The sequence below is a fragment of the Thermobia domestica genome, chromosome 14 (assembly GCF_964235325.1).
Source record: "Thermobia domestica chromosome 14, izTheDome1.hap1.1, whole genome shotgun sequence".
In the NCBI taxonomy this organism is placed as follows: domain Eukaryota; kingdom Metazoa; phylum Arthropoda; class Insecta; order Zygentoma; family Lepismatidae; genus Thermobia; species Thermobia domestica.
This window is the reverse complement of record NC_137467.1, coordinates 85698648-85718450: the sequence shown is the minus strand read 5'-3', so window position 1 is coordinate 85718450 and position 19803 is coordinate 85698648. Positions and strand designations below refer to the sequence as shown.

The 19803-nt window shown below is 34.5% G+C and overlaps 1 protein-coding gene across 1 annotated transcript in view; it reads left to right on the top strand.

Annotated features, from left to right (window-relative positions):
* The window catches only part of LOC145670248 (uncharacterized), a 276166-nt gene extending 258151 nt beyond the window's left edge, over positions 1-18015 (top strand). The window contains exon 4 of the mRNA XM_081738660.1: positions 13807-18015. Coding sequence (XP_081594786.1) covers positions 13807-13980 — 174 coding nt within the window. The 3' untranslated portion in view covers positions 13981-18015. The remainder of the gene's footprint in view (positions 1-13806) is intronic.
* Positions 18016-19803: the final 1788 nt, after the last annotated feature.

Genomic DNA, 19803 nt, shown 5'->3' with positions numbered 1-19803 from the left:
TGCACAAATGCTTTCTTTCGGAGTTATAGGCTACCGAAAACATGAAAAAATGAACTTTAAAAATCCATAGCTCTAACACTATGGGACCTACCGTAGTCGGGACAAGACTTTATTTAAGAACTATCCATATGTCCATGTTTCAGAATCCTATGGTACTTCCGCGACAATTTTTAAAGAGGTAGTCGGTGAGAACTTCAAATTATATACCCGTAGTCAAACTGCCTCCATAAAAATTGTTGCGTGAGTACCTTAGGATTCTGAAACATGTATTTTTGGATAGCACACACATTAGATCCTAAGTGAAGTCTTGACCCAACTACTGTAGATTCCATAGTTCAGGAGCTAGGGACCTTTAAAGTTCATTTTTTTTTATGTTTTCGGCAGCCTGTAACTTCGAAAGGAAGCATTTGTGCACCCAGGTTGATCTATACGTTTGTCTTACCTTGGTGCCAGGTTGTCGGTGTTGTTTTGAAACACCCTGTGTATATATACTGGATATATTAACAGTCCGGGACCATAGGCCAATTACGTTTTGAAAAAGTGGAAGAAGAGGAAATTTGTTGGAAAAAGTCCTTTGGGCTCCATATTGGTAAGGTGTCTTGAGTAAAATGAAAAAGCAGGATGTTTGCAGGATGTTTGCTTGGGCCGTTACCACCACAGCAACAAAACAGATTATTCGGAAAGGGTTCGATGTGTTCTAAGGTTCCCTTACCTAACAATGTGCAAGTCCTCCGTGTCAGGTTTGCGTGTTCCTACGATTCGTTCGAAGTCTGCTCAACTGGAAACATTGCTTTTTTTTTTTTTATTGAATATGAATATACAGTACTTTTCCAATGTGCAACCTAAGCAGCTGGTGCGATTGAAAAACAAAATGCACTATTTTAGATTTAAAACCACCTATTTCCAACCAATTTCATCTCTTTCCATTTTCTCGTCTCTTTCCTCGTTACGGTGTTGGCATAAGGTCCCGGAGTTTAGATACACACGGTATATATAACATTAGCTGAAATTCCCGCTTTTCAAGCGGAAATAACAGGTTAATGGAATATATTTGAACTCCATTTTGGCATAAATTTTCAACCTTTTTACTTTCCTTTTGAATACACCCCAGGAACGCCACCGGCTCCACCAGGTTCAGATATTCCTAAAATTTCGCAACTTTTTAATACTTGTGTTCTGTCTGCAGCAGGGGGTACACTCATAGGATGTCCACCTGGTTCTGATCCCGTCCAATTAGTAATCGGATAGACACTTGTACTATAGATATACCACATTGACTTGACACCTAGTCTTCCGTTCCAAGCGCTGCTATCGGCTGAAGGAATTGCACTCCCTTTCGCTAAGGATCTCTCGCTTAGCTACAGATGAACCCTTATTGGCTTAACGCGTGGATGTGAGCTTTAGTTCGCATTTTTTCCACGGCTCAAGATACTTTGGCAGCACTATAGCTTTAGCACATAAATGATTGATGGGGCCTAAAGATTTTACCTTACATGTCATCAGTACTCTTATTTCTTTTCTTAAGAAAACAATTTAGCTGCATTATTTTTCTGAGAATATAGGTGTAAGTAAATGAAAATTACTTATTGTTTTCTAGGGTTTAGGATTACATGACTTCAATATTGCACAAATGTAATATCTTGTAGTATTGGATCATCTCAAACAAATTTTAAAAAAGTACGCATAACTGATATACCCTTTAATCAAAGTGACATGACGTTGTCATTCTACAGATTGTGTGAACTTGTAGACGGTCTTGGATGTGCATGTACGGGAAGTTTATTTTAAGTTCGTAAACAAGGGCTTGAAATTATGTAGTCTACGAAACGAATACAAATGCGCGAAGTATTTTCAGATATAGGCTTCAAAAATCAGGATATTGAGCACTTACTAGAGCGTTGAATAAGACAAGAGACCAAACCACAAGGTTATGCAGACTGAATCAGGACGGTGCAATGCATCAATGCATTTTCCTAACCCTTTCTGACGTGTTTTGTGTGTGATATAATGCTCAATTGTGAGGAAGGTAAATAACGTATTTACGTGATAAAGACATCGCTTTGTGTGTGTGTGCGTTTTTTTTTTAAACTGTTCTGATGTGTGTTGAACATTTGTCCCATTTGACGCATGAATTTTTCTTTGTTCTCGTCTTTCAGTTTGAAGACTTTGTTTCGATCCTAGGGTTGAACACGAGAGAGAGTTTGCGGGTGAGATCCAATACGAGACAGAGCTCTTCCAATACAAACATGAGTTCCTTTGTGGCTATGTGGATACCTACGCACCTTTGGCGTGGAAGATCAGGGTTTGATTCCTGGCGGGAGCTGAAGTGCTTCAGATCCTACGTTAAGCTGTAGGTCCTTGTCTCATATAGCCTCGCTGTTGAAAGGAACACTAAACTCAAGTCAAATCAATTCAATTAAATTCCAATAGAAACATATATATTCTATGAGACGATCTTTCTTTCAGAACACCTTTTCAAGACAAGTCTTACCTTGTATCGTAGGTAACCCCACTAAAAACCTTAAATCGAGGAACAAAATAATTTTCCTAGGGATACAGTTATTATAGTTAGAACTAATAAAAGACTGCAGGAGATGATGGACAAAATAGTTGACTCTGAGAAACTATATGAAATGAAAATCAGGACCGAAAAATCGAAGTCATGACAATGTCCCGTGGAAATGCGCCCTTAAGATTAGAACGAAGAGAACTTGAAGAAGTCGATCATTTCAAGTACCTAGGAAATATTTTGACGATTGACGCTTACTACACCAAAGAGATCAGGTCAAGAATTGCCATAGCAAAAAAAAAAAAAAAAAAAAAAAAAAAAAATCAAGGAAGGCCAATTGGATTGGACACATCTTGCGAAGAAATAGTCTTTTTCACATTGCCATAGAAGGAAAGATGGAAGGAAAGCGAGAAATAGGAAGAAGAAGAACACAACTGATCGATGATTTGACAAATAGAAGAAAATATTGGGAGTTAAAAGAGGAAGCTGAAGATCGAGAAACGTGGGAGAAATATTTCCAGATTCAAATCTTTACCCAGATACTTAATAATAATAAATAGATACAGTGGCGGATCCAGGATATGATCAAGGGAGCGGCTATACCATAGTTTGCTGTTTTATCCAGTGTAAAGCAGGATTGAAGCCCATTTTATCCAGTTTATACTTGAACGTCAAGGGAGGGGCTATAGCCCCCCTCGGATCCGCCACTGGATGGATAGACATGGTTGTAATAGAAACATGATACTAAACTTCATGCAAGAAACGCTTTTTTTTTTTTTTGTTAGATCTCCTCTGTGAACAGTGTAAGTGAATGTTCCATAAAGAACACACAGTGACAGGTACAGGTAACAGCTGTTGCGTGAGAGGGATTAATTTCCGTATTTATTATTTCCTTTATATTCTTGGGAATTTTTGGTTATCACTTTGAATAATAAAGCAAAACAGAAACCGCCAATTTGTTTGATACCAATTCTTCCTCAGAAGATGAGAAATGTTTTTGGTTGATTTAGATCGTGATTACTGTTCTGCTTCAATAAAGAACGTTTTACACCTCTATTACCATTTCCTGCATTCTATAAAAGGTTTTAATAACTAGTATTTTTTTGAAGCATTTAAGAGAAATTAAAACCTACTCAGTAGAACGGTTCCTTACTAACTAATTCCTGGAAGAAACAACTATAGCCATATGAGCATGGAAAAGTGCAAATGAGAAGGCATTGTTCTTATGGATGACTGATTGACTAGATTCCCTCCTTTGTACCATTTGATCCCAAATATGTATTGCAGATTGTATTTGAAAATTATTGAACTAGAGAAGTAATAACTATATGTACTACATATATATATTGCGCATAATTTTCATAAAGATGTTTGTAATGTTGAGATCCCGTACTAATCAACTCATTGCTTTTTATATCATTTCTTATTGTTATCCATCAGGTAGACTTAGTTTCTTTATTATTTGTTCTTAATGTCTTTTTACTTATATCTTAAGCTCGGGACGACCAAAGCAAATAAACCTATAAGCTAGAATGTTATACTTGATCAATGCAAGGGTGTATACCTACTTTTAGGCCACCCCGTATTATAATGTGAAAGAATAAAAATTAATTATTTATTTATACGTACGTATAGCTAGTAACGCTCAATTTCAACACAAAACACTTTTTATCCAGAAACAAAGTTTTTTTTTTTTTTGAGACACGTATTCTAAGGGGAATATGTAATTGAATGTCTTTCCCCAAAATATAGTATCTCACGAATTAGAGAGATGAAACTCGGCATATAAATTCCTCATTAAAAATTGCTGAACATATATTTCAGAATTTTCAAAAATTTCCACTCCTAAAGGAGAAAGGGTGGCAAGCTCTGTAATATGCAAATTTTCGATTATTTATTCAGAAAAGGCCCAATGTGAAATTTCACTGAAATTGAAGATGTGAAATTCCATATAAGTTATATAAACTCTTAATTGAAAGTAATGGAATTCGCGTTTCAGCATTTTCGAAAATTTCGCTCGTAAGGGTGAATTTCTGTAATTCAAGTTTCCAGCTTTGTATTCTGGACATTGAGAAAAGCTGAAATATCCAAGCTGGAAGCATTTGAAATGTAGTGTTGGCGCAAAATGCTGCGCATGTTGTGGACCGAAAGGAAAATTAATATAGACGTACTAAAGGAAGCTAAAGGACGACAGATCATAAAGATAATAGGAAAAAGAAGAAACAACATGCTTGGTCATTTTATTCGGCACTCTGATTGGATCACCGTGCTGATAGAAGGAAAGACAGAATGAAAATCAGGAAGAGGAAGACCAAGGATAGAATATTTAGATGCAGTTACAAAGAAGAGATCTTATCAATCTATAAAGCAGCTCTTCCAAGGGAGAGAGAGGTTTAAAAGTTTCCATGTTGCTCACGAACTTATGATTGAGCTGAACGAGAAGAAATTTTATATTCAAAAAACTTAATTTTTTCCACAGGACAAATTGACATTTCTGTTAGTTAAATAAATCAGATTTCTAATGTTTCATTCGTTTTGTATAAGTAAAATACAACGGGATGGAGCACCTCAACATTCATTTATTTAATTCAACTATATATAGTGCAGATAGTTAATTAATATAATGGGAACACATGAAGTTAGAAACTCACAAGATGTCTGAGTCGGCAATAGACAAGAAGCAAGCGTACCGCTGAGTGATATTAGGACAAACTTCGTACTACGTGAGGAGCAGTAGAACGGTAATGTGCATTGAACTGAGCAGACGGTGTTGATTTAAAGTGGACAATATCTCATTCCAAATAGAACAAATTATTGAGACTCGATTATGTGGTGCGAGTGTAATGAAAGTAGCAAGTATGTTGGGAGTGTCGCAAGGGACAGTGTCCAAAGTGATGACGGCATACAAACTCACACCAAAACCACATCGGTGAAGAGAAACAGTATTCGAAAGAAAATCCTCAGTGACAAGTCTCGCCGAGCATTAAAGCCGATTGTCACTCAAATGTCAGAACCGATGTGCGACTGCGCTGTAAGTGGAGGAGAAACTCAAGCATTAATTCTCACAGCCTGTGTCGTTACAGTCTGCAGCGAGTCACATGACATAGATATACGGGTTCGAATTGCATGGGTGAAACTGCTGATAAAGGACTGTCACGCTTTAGCACGATGCCAGTGGTGCTGCGAATATACAGCATGAGCCACTGGTGACTGGAAATAAGGGATATGGTCAGATGAGACATCGTTTGCTTTATTTTATGCGACAGGCCATATTTATGTGCTGCTGCGATTCTGTGATGCTGTGGACCGGAATATTATGGTTATCAGTGGATCCTGTTTTGATCTACTGCTAAAAAGAGATGTCCTTGAGCATTAAATCACCAGCAGCTCGTGCCATTCTGGAAGCTTACCTTTAACGTAGAAAGTTTCGTACCCTTTGGGTGCCACATAACTTGGTCGACGATCAGATGTTTCATGGTGCCTAAAATGCCAAACAAAATTTCAAAATAGGAAATCTCCGTATGTAAAAACTGTTGTATGGCAGAACTTGGCTGTAGTATTCTGATGTTCCGATCAAGGCTCAAAACAAAGTGTGGTTGTTAGAAGAAGGGACCTCTGTGGCTGTTCGCAAGTAAAGATCAGTGAAGAAAGATAATGATGATTGTGCATTTTAATGTGAAACCACTTTTAGAGTGAATTGAGTTGGGAAATAGTATACCGAGGAGTTTCAGAGTGAATTGAGTTGAGAAGTGGTATACCGAGGAATACATGCAAGAAGCTGCGCTCAAACTCAAAGACTAAATATATGTTCTTTCCATCACAATAATGATCCACTGTACCGCTCCAAAGTTTGCTGCGAGTATTTGGTCAGCACTGGAATAAAACTGTTAGAGAACGCTTCTTACAGTCCCGACCTCGCTTCTTGTGACCGCACTGTATTCCAGGAGAAGAAAAGACAAAAAGGGAGGCGCTTCATGAGCAATGATGACCTCCTGAAAGCTTGGGACGATGAATGTGTTCAGATCTCTGACAAAACATGGCAGAGATTGAAGACTTGTTTCTGAAATATGACGAATGTGTATAATTCTGCAAGTAGTGGAAATTATTATGAAAAATTGTAAAACGCAAAATACAGCTGTCGTATTATAAAACTCTCTGTAGTCCTTTTGTACAGGATTTCAGATGGTTAATAATGACCTTATTATTCATATATTCAGTTGATTTATAAATCAATATTATTTTGATATAAGTGCCATGAAGCCACCTACGAACACAAGTTTTCATTATCCCCTCTTTTGTTACGTTCTACTGTACTGCTTAATGCCACAAAGGCACCTACGAACATAGTTTTCCATTATCCCCTCTAATGTTCTACATTACTTTTTACTGCCATGAAGTCAACTACGAACATCGTTTTTCATTATCCCCTCTTTTCTTATGTTGTACTGCACTTGTTATTCCCTCTAATGTTCTACTTTGATGCATAATGTCAGACGTTTGATGCTTTGATGCATAATGTCAGACGAGCGGCCATATTCTTTCTCCAACAGTGGAAAAAAGAAAAGAAAAAATGAGCAATTAAAATCAAACTGTCATAACTAGAGACCGGATGATAGGTAAAATGCCTATTCTTTAATATTAAAAGTATGATAAAAAAAAAATAACGTTTTAAAATTTATATGGGGGTTATAGTTTCAATTTAAGCAAATTTTATTTTGCCTATTTTGCTCATTCCTGCATAAATAGTTTCTTTAGTGCCTACTGTTGCCTATTCTATGCATTTTCTTCAAAATAAGACTTTATTGGGGAAAATATATAATTTAGTATTTCAAGAAAGGATTCTGTCACTTCCGAGAAATATAGATAAGTGTTGTTTGTAGTGATAAGATATTAAACTTTGGAATGTTATGTGTACTGATAAAGTGCTGTTAAACTTTGGACTGCTGTGTCTACTGATAAGTGTATAAAATTTGGACTGTTGCGTGTAGTGATAAAGTGCTGATAGAATGTATTTACCAAATATATACGGAATACATGTCAAGCTCCGTTTGCATAGAAAAACGAAGCTTGACATGTATTTCATGTATATTTGGTAAATACAGTCTATACAGCACTTTATCAGTACACAGTAGCCCAAAGTTTTACGGCATCTTATTACAGATTCGGAAGAGGCATAATCCTTTCTTGAAATGCTAAATTATATATTTTTCCCAACAAGTCTTATTTTGAAGAAAATGCGTAGAGTAGGCAATATTAGGTACTAAAGCAATTATTTATGCAGGAAGGAGCGAAATAAACACAACAGGCAAAAGAAAATTGGCTTAAATTGAAACTATAATCCCAATATGAACTTTAAAACGTTAATTTTGATTACGTCTTTAATATTAAAGAATAGGCATTTTGCTAACATCCGGTCTCTACTTATAATTTTTGACTTTCGCTCGTACAAATAGAGTTAATTTTCATAGAAATACTAGTTTTCCAACTGCTATTTTTATTTTTATTTTCAAGATGAAAGTATCAAGATTCCTAAATAAGGGTTGGTTGACCCGTTCTCTCTAACCCTTTTCCTGGCGCCCAGGTAGACAGGTACTCTTTATCTTTTGTTAGTATGGAATAGGATAAGATACATGGTTATATAAAAACTATCAACCTGTCAAGAGAGAGAAAAACAGTTAGGCTCCACTCCCTACGTTAAAAGCATGATTGGGATTGAAGAAAAGGCATTCCAATCACGTTACCACTTCACAACTTATCTTCTCTTTTACCTTCGGAACGCCTTTGAATAAGCAGTGAGGAGAAAATGGTGTGTAGGATGTAACCTAGCAAGGTCATAGAACTCCAGATGGAAGGGGGAAGTGGATAGCTGAGGCGAAATTCCTTCCGGAAATAAATACCATTGAGGAATCCATTGTCTCTAATGACCTCTTCGGTTTACCACTTTGATTCTTCTGTTTGCTTTACTTTTTAATGTACGGGTTTATCTTCGCTAGATAAGGTTTCTTAATGAAACGATAGAATTGAAGTAATAAATAAGTAAAATAAACATTAAATAATGGAAACAAATTATAGCCAACCAATTGTTCACTTGCAGATACCATATATATCTATAGGGAAAGAAAATAGAATTGAATAATTCATTGTAATTACTCTTTAAAAGAAACAGACAATCTGCCAGGAGCAGATCCAGGACCGATATCTACGGGGGAGGGGGGGGAAGTGGGTTGTCATACTGCTACTTTTAAGGGCTCCAAATTTTGAGATGGGTTTTATTTATATATATAAAATGAGAAAGTTTCTTCTTCTGGGGGGCGATCGCCCCCCTGGATCCGCCCCTGGTATCTGTAAGTAAGAAATTAGATTGGTTCTAAATTGCTTTACTAAAAACTATGCTAGGGCAGCAAATAGTAATGCCCATCACTCTAAGTACTTAGGTGCAACCCAAATTTAACGTTGTCTCCTTTAAAAAATAGTTTATAGGGGAAAACGGAATTGATTGTGACAAAAACGAAGGTAACTTGTTTTCTACGCTAAATTTTGTTCAATTTAGCGTTCTTAAAATCCCCATTATGCTATAATTAAAATTCGATTGTACAAATTTACTATTTTCAGGGGTAAAAATGAGGGGAACACTGAGAGGACGTCGTTCATCCACTTCCAAAAATATTTATGGTGTCCCTCTACTTCCTAAAAAGTTACAATGGGCAAAGATAGGCACAGCGGACTTCGTGACGTCATGCGTCCCCCTATCTTTTCAGATTCACTTTTACCTCTTTTCAATGAAAAATTATACCCTACCAGAAAAGTCTCTTTGGCGCAAATTGCCCCCTAAAACCCGCCTCTGATCATCCCTGTCACAGCAATGCAACCAGGATTTTGTTCTACAAACGAAGCCAATTCTATAATGGAAGTAGACACTAGTATAAGTGCGATTTAAAATTAAATGGAATTTGTGTGTGTGCTTTTTTATGGTTATGGCCTTTAGGCTAAAGGAGGCGAGTGGTTAATGAAAGTAAATGACAACAAAAGAATTCGCAGGATGAGAATGTACGAAAAAACGGGAGAATGCTGAGAAAAAAACCCAGGACATAATGTTGTCTGCCACAAATTGACATGGCCAGCGTTCGAGGCTGGGATCCATTGCACCAGAAATGTTTGCCGAGTGCGATTTTAAGAGGCTGAGGAAGATCAGACCACCTCCTCTGGCTTGATCCTATGCTTTATTAGAGCGGATACCTTATAACAGAGACAAAGTATAAAGAAAAATATAATGAAATATGAAATAGAGTAGTTCAAAGTATGAAATCTTAATAATATGTATTCTAAGAGATGAAACATATATGCATATATCACTTACACTAGTATACCATACTAGCAGATAGCTCGTTCTCCGCACGGGGAGAATAATTTCATTTTCAACATAAAGGGCAATAGGGGCTGAATTTGGATTTTAACGGCATTGGAAGTGTCACTTTTTGTCTCAGCGACCCCGAAAATTATGGATTCGACATTAATATTGGTAATTTTCGATCATTTTTAAATATCCCCCCTCCTCTAAGTTGCACCGTCAAAGTGAAATAATAAAAAACATCTCAGGCCCAAATCTCATCTATGTTGAAAATCTGATTGAGATTGGTCGGGTGGTTTATCAGGTATGAAGTCAATAGTCACTTTCATTTTTATTTTTGTCGTATATCTCCCCCTCCCCCAAGTTCTACCGTCAAAGTGAAATGTTAAAATAACTTCCCAGGTCCGAACCTTATCTATGTTAAAAATTTGATAGAGATCGGTCGGGTGGTTCAAGAGTTATTAAGTCACAAACATAGTCACTTTCAATTTTACATATTAGATTAGATAGATGAGAGTTTAAAATAAACTATTTCGATCTGGCGTACCATGAAACAATGAAATTTTCGTTTTCATTGCTTTGCGAGGCTTCGTTTAGTATATGAAATTCCATATTTTGCATCTCTTTATCACTCTAATTTATAATAGTTTTTACGTTGTAGGACACAATATACTTCATTTTAATCTTATTTCTTGCTTTTATCTTTTTTACTTATTGTGAAATAAAATAACCACACATTTGCATAATTTGTGATTATGCTGTTCACAAATAACAACTGAAAGACGAAAATTCAATGCAAAATACAGTTAAATTCTAATTATGAGGGGCAGAATTTTTTCCTAAGAATTTTTTTTTTTTTTTTGGTAACTATAGCCTAATTTTGATTAAAGTTCGGTTCAAACCTCTTGACGTGTGTAGAAAGCCAATGGTGTGCACGTGCGACGTTGTGGGATTTCGCTTCCTTGTTTCGTGTATACGCTAGAGACCTGCACGGGCCGGGCTTGGGCGGGCCGACTCTGGTATTTCTTTGGACCGGGCCGGGCTTGGGCGGGCCGACACTGATTTCTCTTCAGGTCGGGCCGGGCTGGGGCCGATTATTTGCAATTCTTTAATAATTATTGACTTTCGTTAAACGATAATTAGAATAAAGGCAAACGTTGAAGAAGTGTGTCCGTGAAAAATGTTACAAAATGAAACTTTTAAAATTTATCGGACCGGGCCTAGGTACATTCAAGCTGGATTGGGCTCGGGCCGAAAAATTCGGCCCGTGCAGGTCTCTAGTACAGGCACAACTTCTAATGCTAAGGCGAGAAATTAAGATATTGAAAATAATTTCGTTCTTACTAATTTACTAACGCTATAGTGACATACGGTACCGGTATATATATCATAAGGGCGTACCTTTGAAATTGCTTTTTCCTATTCAAGGAACAAAGTTATTACGCAACGTCGCCCAACTTGCATTGGATGTTATGAAAAGGAGGACACGCCTTAAACCTCACGAAGTTAGGTTAAGTTAGGTTACATTACATTGTATTTACCGTCATGGTCTGCATTGGCCCCCCGCATTAGAATTAACCCCAAAATTCAAACAATGGTACTACGATGCCACGTAATTTAATTTCAGCTGCTATTAATGTTGTTTGCAATGCATTATATGCTTTAATAACAAACAATTAGACGCGTAATCAAACAGTAAATATTTGTGTATTTTTCTTTCGAAATATGATAATCCCGATCATTTTGCTCCATTCTTTCCTTAGGAGGAGATTAGATAAGAATGATTTGCATATATAAAATAACTAATTGTTATGCTAGCAGAAATCGTCTTGAGAATATTGAAAATTTTTTGCTGGCGCTAAGAAGAAGCTGGGAACGTTTATTATTATTATTATTATTATTATTATTATTATTATTATTATTATTATTATTATTATTATTATTATTATTATTATTATTATTTAAGTTAGCGTTCCGCATCATAACGTGGTTAGAATTTGGCGCTGAAAAAGTGATAATGAAAAACATTTTTCTTAAGTTTTTATCAGATTCATTATTTTATTTCTTAAGATATAATTATGATACACTGCTTATACACGTGCGCATCTTGAAATTCACTCATTGTAGAGTGTATAATTTATTGTTTTTAAAAATTATTTTTATAATATTATAATACTACAGTCTAGAAGCAAAGAGAATAATTGTTGCTTCTAGGTGCTATTCTAAGAAAAATTATAGACTTAAATTCAGTTTAGTGATCCCGAGTAGCGAAGTCGCTAACGCCCCGACTTTGGTGCGAGTTGTCTCGGATTCGATTCCGGGTAGGGACATTTGGTCGAAAAAGTGTAAAAGCTTTCTCAAATTCATTCACACATGATTCACACATGGCTAATGTTGGGATGGCATCTCACATAATGATCACAGACTGCTTCGTTCCTTCTCCATTCCTTTCTTTACCCTCAATTCACCAAGGGACGTCGTCTTTCATACATGAGGTACTAACATGGCCATAGCTGCCGAAAACCCAGAAATCTAATTTCTAATCCCTAAATTTAATTTACCTTGATAATTCGTCATTTACAGTACTTGAAGTGTTTAATTATTATAAGAAAAAACTAATAATTATGTAGTTTTTCTATTTATGCCATTATAAAGTTAAGAGAAATTTAAATAATAGTATTTTAAAAATACAAATGTATAGGTAGATTATTTTCGAAACAGCTGTGAGCATTCGTAGATGCGCCTCTGAATCGAGTCGCACAGCATGACGTTTCTACAACAGTGCGAAAACAAGTGGCTAACAGCTCAAACATACTGACCCCAGCGCTTTCACTGTGCGCAACTCATCATGTGACAGAGCTTGCTCTCCCATATATCGGCTCGCTGACAAGCTGCGCAACAGAAGTTAGAGCTGTTCCGAAAATATTCTATCTATACTGATGTATTGGTATATGCTCAGAACATTAAAAAAGTAAATTTGCTTTCGAAAGTGACAAGAGTAGAGTGATCCGTTGAAAATTCTGACTCATTATAAAAGGCTTCTACTTGAAAAAGCTTGAGAAACGCTGCTTCTATAGAGCTTTTATAATATACTAGCTGAACTTGCGCTCTCTACACAAGGCATCATTCACATATGAGCATGAATCTTCTTGTCATTCCTCACAACATCTGTACATGTCCCTTTACAGACACAAGTGAAGAACGTTCTGATAAAAATCGGCAAGGGGTATCATAAAGGGGAGATTCTTTCAATATTTCGCACCGTTTGCAAGATTTGAGTCTACTTCCGGTTGGAGTTTCTAATTGATGTATGATTAGTGTTTTCTTTCTTCTTGCATATAGTATGTAATAAGCACATTACATTTAATTATAATGTCAGTAACGTGTTGTGTTCATTGGGCAAGAGACTCCAAACTATAAAAAATCGTCTTAGACTGGAGAAATTATTATCTTTCATTTTTCATTATCATTTGGCCATTAAACAAACGCCTGAGAGATATACTACTCCCGTATACAATTATATGGTAGTGGAATATATAACTCGTAGGATATGTTGCTTTACTTTTTAAAAAATAATCAATACTTCCAGTGTACCCCTAAAAATGTAATAAAAATAACGGACACTTTTAAAAATATTTAGTTAAAACTGAACAATCTACACAAGATTTTGAATCAATCAGTGAAAACGACATCTTTGTTGAGCCTATGGTTCCCGAGAACTCATTGTCGAAAGGATTGGCCACAAACATATAAACTTAGTATTTTAGTAGATAGATTCTCATTTCAAGGGAAGAGAAAGAAAATAAAGGAAATAGAAAAATTAAACACGTAAAAACTAATATATATGTCAAATGTTTAATACGTAAATTTTCATTATTTTTTTTCCTTTTTAAATCTCTACTTTTAGTCGGGTAAAGTTTTAATTATGTTTTTTGCTTCTTTCTTGTAGTGTCCTGGAAGCCTAACACCGTGCGAAGTGTGTGGCGGATATCGTCTTCTTCCATGCACAGTTTGCAATGGCAGTAAGAAGTCTGTACACAGGAATCATTTTTCGGCGGAATTTGTAGCCCTCAAGTGCATGAACTGCGATGAGTCTGGACTCATTCGCTGTCACGCCTGCTAGCGTCATCTAGCCGACGACAGAGGAAGCTCAACGGAACAAGGAAGAATAAAAAAAATTTATGAGAAATAGTAATTTTCCATATACGTAGATTTTTCCTTATGTTTCTATTTTTTTGAAATTATCATATGATAGAACTAAGCATGAGTTTAATAACCTATAATATTTTTATATTATTATTTTAACTCATGTGAAATGTTCAGAAAACTATACAATGTGCCACATTGACTGAATTGCATCCTATTTGAAAAAAAAAATAATTATTATTGTAAATAAATATACCATTAAGTTTAGTATGTTTGTAAGTAATTAAGGGAATGAAATTTGTTCTACTAGTAAAAGAATTTCCTTTTATTACTATTATTATTATTGCTAGAGTATAATTATTATGATAATAATTTTAGATATTGTGTGAAGATAATGCTGAAAAGTTTTCAGTATTTTTTGCTTTTTCAAACTCTTAAAACCTCGTGCAAACAAACAAATTATTTAGTATTTTAAATATTGCATAAAGGTACCTAGTTCTTACTTTACACAAAAGATGGTTCTGTTGTAATGAGATCATCAACAGGTGTCGTCAGTATCGAATTGAAATTTTTGAACAAAATACGAACGTACATCTTTGTGTAAAGTACATGCTGTGGTGAGTTGTCTTATGACTTGGTGTACAAGGGACCGAAGAGGGAGAACAAGAGAAAATTAATGATTATTTTGAATGAACAATACTCATGATGTAAAGATAATAATTTTTGGATGGAAACGCGGAAAGAAAGCAGAAAGTAACTGGCTATATCAGGAATAAGAGTTGATTTGATATTAAATTATTTACCTAGAGAACAACACCTGTCACAGCAAAATTCCAGAAGGCAATGACATGGTTACCCATATGATCAGACAGATGTTTATTAAATGTGTGAAGAAAGAAAGAAAAATAAAAAACTTGAATTCACCCATATATTCGAATCAATTCTTTGTGACTTCCAGCTACATAACGTAAGAGACATTGTTCCACACATTAATTATCTTGAGCTTGGTTATGAATAGCTGTTTTGTTGTGTAGTGTTTTAAGATTTTCAGATTGTGCGTAGTCATTTCCGTGTTTTATCATACCAGAAGAACTGTTCCAGTTAACCGCATAGGAAAGGAAAAAAAAAAGCAAACAGTTTAGTCATGTTTATTACGTATTAACCTCTTCTTACATCAAAAGCACTTCTAGAACTAACTCATGTTTTGTTTGTATATGGGCAATGACATTAACCATGACGTATAATATATTATATTTATATGTGTGAAGATTTTTTTCTTCATTATGTACTTAATACTCAATTGCGATCCAGACGGTTAACATAGCCAATTACATTCCTTGTTATTATTTTAATAATACCGTAGTATTTGAAGATACACGATTACGTATGGAGAATATATGTTTATTGTATGAGTGTGTCTTGTACATATTTGTTTATATATATGCATGCTTGTCAGTGTTTGTGTGTGTGTGTGTAGTGTGAATTTTCCGTCATGTTAAGGTTTCCGTTACCCGTTTAAATAATGAACCACAATTCTTGATTTTTTTTTTTAACGTACAGGCAGCAATGCAAAAATGTGCTGTGATTAGTTTTCTTTTCTGGAATAATAACGTATATAGTGGGCTATGTAGCAATTATATTCTAATACAATGGTTACTTTTATTCAAAATTGTATTTGTCTAGATAATTTGTAGGCAAATCATAATTTCATACTTTTGGTTAGAATATGTACAGTCAACGACAAAGGTTTTTTGCTTTTTAGCGAAATACATTTTAACAACTTGTTCATAATTTTGTCACTTTACGACAACTAGCGGGGAAAATAATGATGGGACGTGTTCTCCTACGAACAATGTGAAATCTTGTAGTAGTATATTGTTAAGAGCTACAACAAAGGGGTTGGGTCTCAGGTTTTCCATTCATATGCAAGATGTACAGTAGAGGGTAAATATAGTATTAGTATAAACAAAGTGTGAGTTTAAAGTTCAAAACATTGTATTATAGTACAAAATCATAACATTACAGACATCTTGTACCAACATTTTCTCACAAAAAAAAAAAAAAAAAAAAAAAAAGTGAATGTAAAATTCCTTCAGATACTCATACTTTTTAGCTGAAGAACGACGCAAAAGTCCTGAAATTGAGAATAAGTATAGTAGTACCTGTAGATCAGTGTGTCCCTAACGATAAATGTGTTTCTATTACGAAAATCTAAGAAGCATTATATTTCTTAGAAACATCATTTTTAAGAACAGGTTTTAAGTTTTGTCGTTGACTGTACAAGTAGGTACTACAGAATAACAATACAAAAAATGTTTAAAAATACGGAAATGTTTGTTAGTTTCAGGAAGAGGCAATTAATATACAAAAATAGATATTATCTCAGTGCTCTATGTTTTTTTATATTTATGAACTATGTTCTTGATAGTTGTTATTCTCAGAACATGGACAATACTCTTACAACATGCAACATTATTGCTACCTTTAAGAACTGTGGTTAGTTCCTGTAAAAGTAATGGAAAAGTGCATATTAATGCAAAACAATAAAGTGTTAATGTGTGGTGAATATCAAGGTGAACCCAACAGCCATTCCTGATACAATCAATGTATTCATCATACGACCTTTTTAGTTCTAGAATAAGTTGTTAATATGTGAATTTAGTGGCATACAAAAAAAATGCTGCTAATCCATTTTATTAAGTTAACTTGGGTCTATTTCATTTTTCAAAGAAAACTGAGATAACATATTTTTTGCTTCCATTTGCCTATTAAAAGAAACTGTAATTAAATATTTGCTTTGTTTTCATTTCTTGTCTTTAGAAAGAAGAATTGAAAATAAATTATTTTATATTTAAGGAACAAAATTAATATATTGGTCTCAGTTAACAACCATTATACTTCATTTTTATTTTAATGGTATCAATAAATTAAAGAAAGCAAATTACAGATCTAAGAAGGAGAACTTAACATTTAGAGATAAGAAAAGAATAATTTTGGTGGTATATTTTAAACTTATTTTATAAGAAGATCAAAATGTGGATGAGTGGTTTTGACACAGGAGGCATTATTCGAAACAAAAGCAGGCAATTTATTTTTTTAAAGTTCGTAACATTGTTAAAGGAAAGGGCGAAGTTTTCAACTAGTCTTAAATTTACTTATATAATATTGTTATCAGAACATTTAAAACTACTTTTGTAGTTATTTTGCCTCCAAAACTAATGTAAGTTATATTTATAATATGTATTATACAATATATGCTGGGTGTCTCAAAAGTTACCCTTATGTCTAATCTTTGAGCTAATGATTCAAATGACTTCAGGTACCAAGATACTGCGACAGTTAGTTCAAAAGTTATAAGAACTCTCTCTTACATTCTTTTTTAAAATGAAAATAGTGACCCTTTTGAGATTCAAATTTTGATTGCTCTGCTCTTTATTATTCGAACTTTAAAAAAAAATGTTTTTTACAATGTATGATAACTAATATTTCAATGTGCCACGAAACTCTCTTTGTATTTGAGTTTTTCTTCTTTTAGCTACTAAGTTAAGACTACTAAGCATAACAATGATTCTTGGAACATCCGGTAAGTAAGTATATCAATAAAAAAAAACAGTGTTGAATTTATGTGAATTCAAACTAAATACTATAATGATCATTTGAGTATTACGTACTGAGAAATGTTCTCATATTATTACATCATTACCAGACTTATTAATCACTTTCGTAAATTTTAACTTATTTTTACAACATTTTGTTTCGGTGCCGAATTATCTCATAAATAACATGCTGGTTATGAAAAAGTATTTTAAATCTATTTTTATCTATTTTAAACTTCACTGAGAAATAAGTCTATTAAAGAGGGACCGTCTGTCTACATCCTTAAAACATAAATATAAAATGTATTATCGGGAGAAAAAAAGTCTCAGAAATCTTACAAATTGTAAATGAAATAATTTGATTGTATTGTTTTCTTGTAAAAAAAAGTACTTAATAAAATAATTAAAAAAAATAATTATTTAAGTAAATAGTCTTGCTTGTCCTTACTTCTGTCAATGATCTTGCTTCTTTTATCACAAACACCAGTGTATTTTATGAGAACATTGAAAAATATCAACTGATCTGAGCAAATTAATATGTGTATAATGAGACATTATGCTCACTTTTTGTATCAATGACATCATTTATCTTAGTTCTTAAGTATCTTCCCTTTCACTTTCCCTATTTTTCCCTTTGAACTATAGGGAAAGAAACGGATTGCCACATTCTTGTTCTTTACTGATGTGACCCTGAATTTCTATTGCAAGCAAACGTTTAGAACCGATAAAGTATATTTTAAATTTGGTGACCATTATCTACAGGGTGTAACATAAATATTTCACAATATTTTGAGAACAGATGCCTCACAGCAAAATAAGAAAAAAAGTTCATGTGGACCTGTGCTCAAAAGTAGATAGTTTCGGAGTTATAGGATGGCGAAAAAGTGAAATAAGTGAACTTTAAAAGTTCATAGCTACTTTACTATGGGATCTATCGTAGTCGGGTCAAGATATCACTGAGGAACTGGTATGTGAACTATCCAAATATCCATGTTTAAGAATGCTCCAGTGCTTGCACACCAATTTCTCGAGAGGTAGGTGGAGAGTGATCAAGTACTCCCAAACAGCCTCACTAAAAATAATTGTGCAAGTATCGGAAGTTCTAAAAGATAGATATTTGGATAGTTCACATACTAGTTCCTCAGTGATGTCGTGACCCGACTACGATAGGTCCCATAGTAGTGCAGCTATGAACTTTTAAATTTCACTTATTTCATGTTTTCGGCACCCTGTAACTCCGAAACTATCTACTTTTGAGCTCATGTTCATGTGAACGATTCTTCTTATTTTGATGTGAGGAATCTGATTCCAAAATATTGTGACAGGCTTGTGTAACACCCTGTATACGTCTTAACTTAGAAGTAATGCTCTTTCTTCAAAAATGAACAGTAATTACCCTAGTGAGCAACTATGAAATTAAATTTAGGACTTCTAAATATTTAGTAACTCCTACATTTTAAATATATACCCCTACCCTTGTTAGCAGCTTATTTATCACATAAACATACACTGCTGTTTCAACCACATCGTATAGCTTTCATTATGTAATGAAAAAACTATTTTACTTGTAAATTTACCTGTATCAATCTGAAAACAAAATACATTAACCATGCCCGAATGGAAGCCAGGAGATGTAATTGAAACAGCATTGTGTACTAAATAAATAGGTCGCTGGCGACTGTTGAGGCTTCCATTGAAAATTTTGTTTATTAATAAATATTTAGACTCATTCCGGAGTTTAATTTCACAATTATAAACGCTTTCAGTGCATGCCTTATCAGATTGGGATACCAAAAAGTAGGTAAAAATAAATAAATAAAGAAAGAAAGAAAGAAATAAAAATTAAAGAGCAGAAATGTTAACTGTAAAGCGCACAGATGTGTACTATATTACAATGCAGTCACGTAAAACAGTTGCTAAGTTAGAAATAGAGTTTGTTGGAGAAAAATAAAATTAATACAACAATTTGATCTACAGGAGTATCGTAGAGAGAAAGAATAGTAAATGAAGAGAAACGTGTGAGTATGTGTGATTATGTACGAGGGCTGTCCAGAAAGTCCCAGACGTTTTGGCTTATCGCGGCAGTGGGCGGGCTAGAGTCGCCATCTTGGTCAGAACGCTGCCATACTTAATATGCATCCAGCTGTGGTAGCGTGAGGAATGTGACAGTCGTACTATGCTTTCTGTGACGTGGCGTGCGCTGC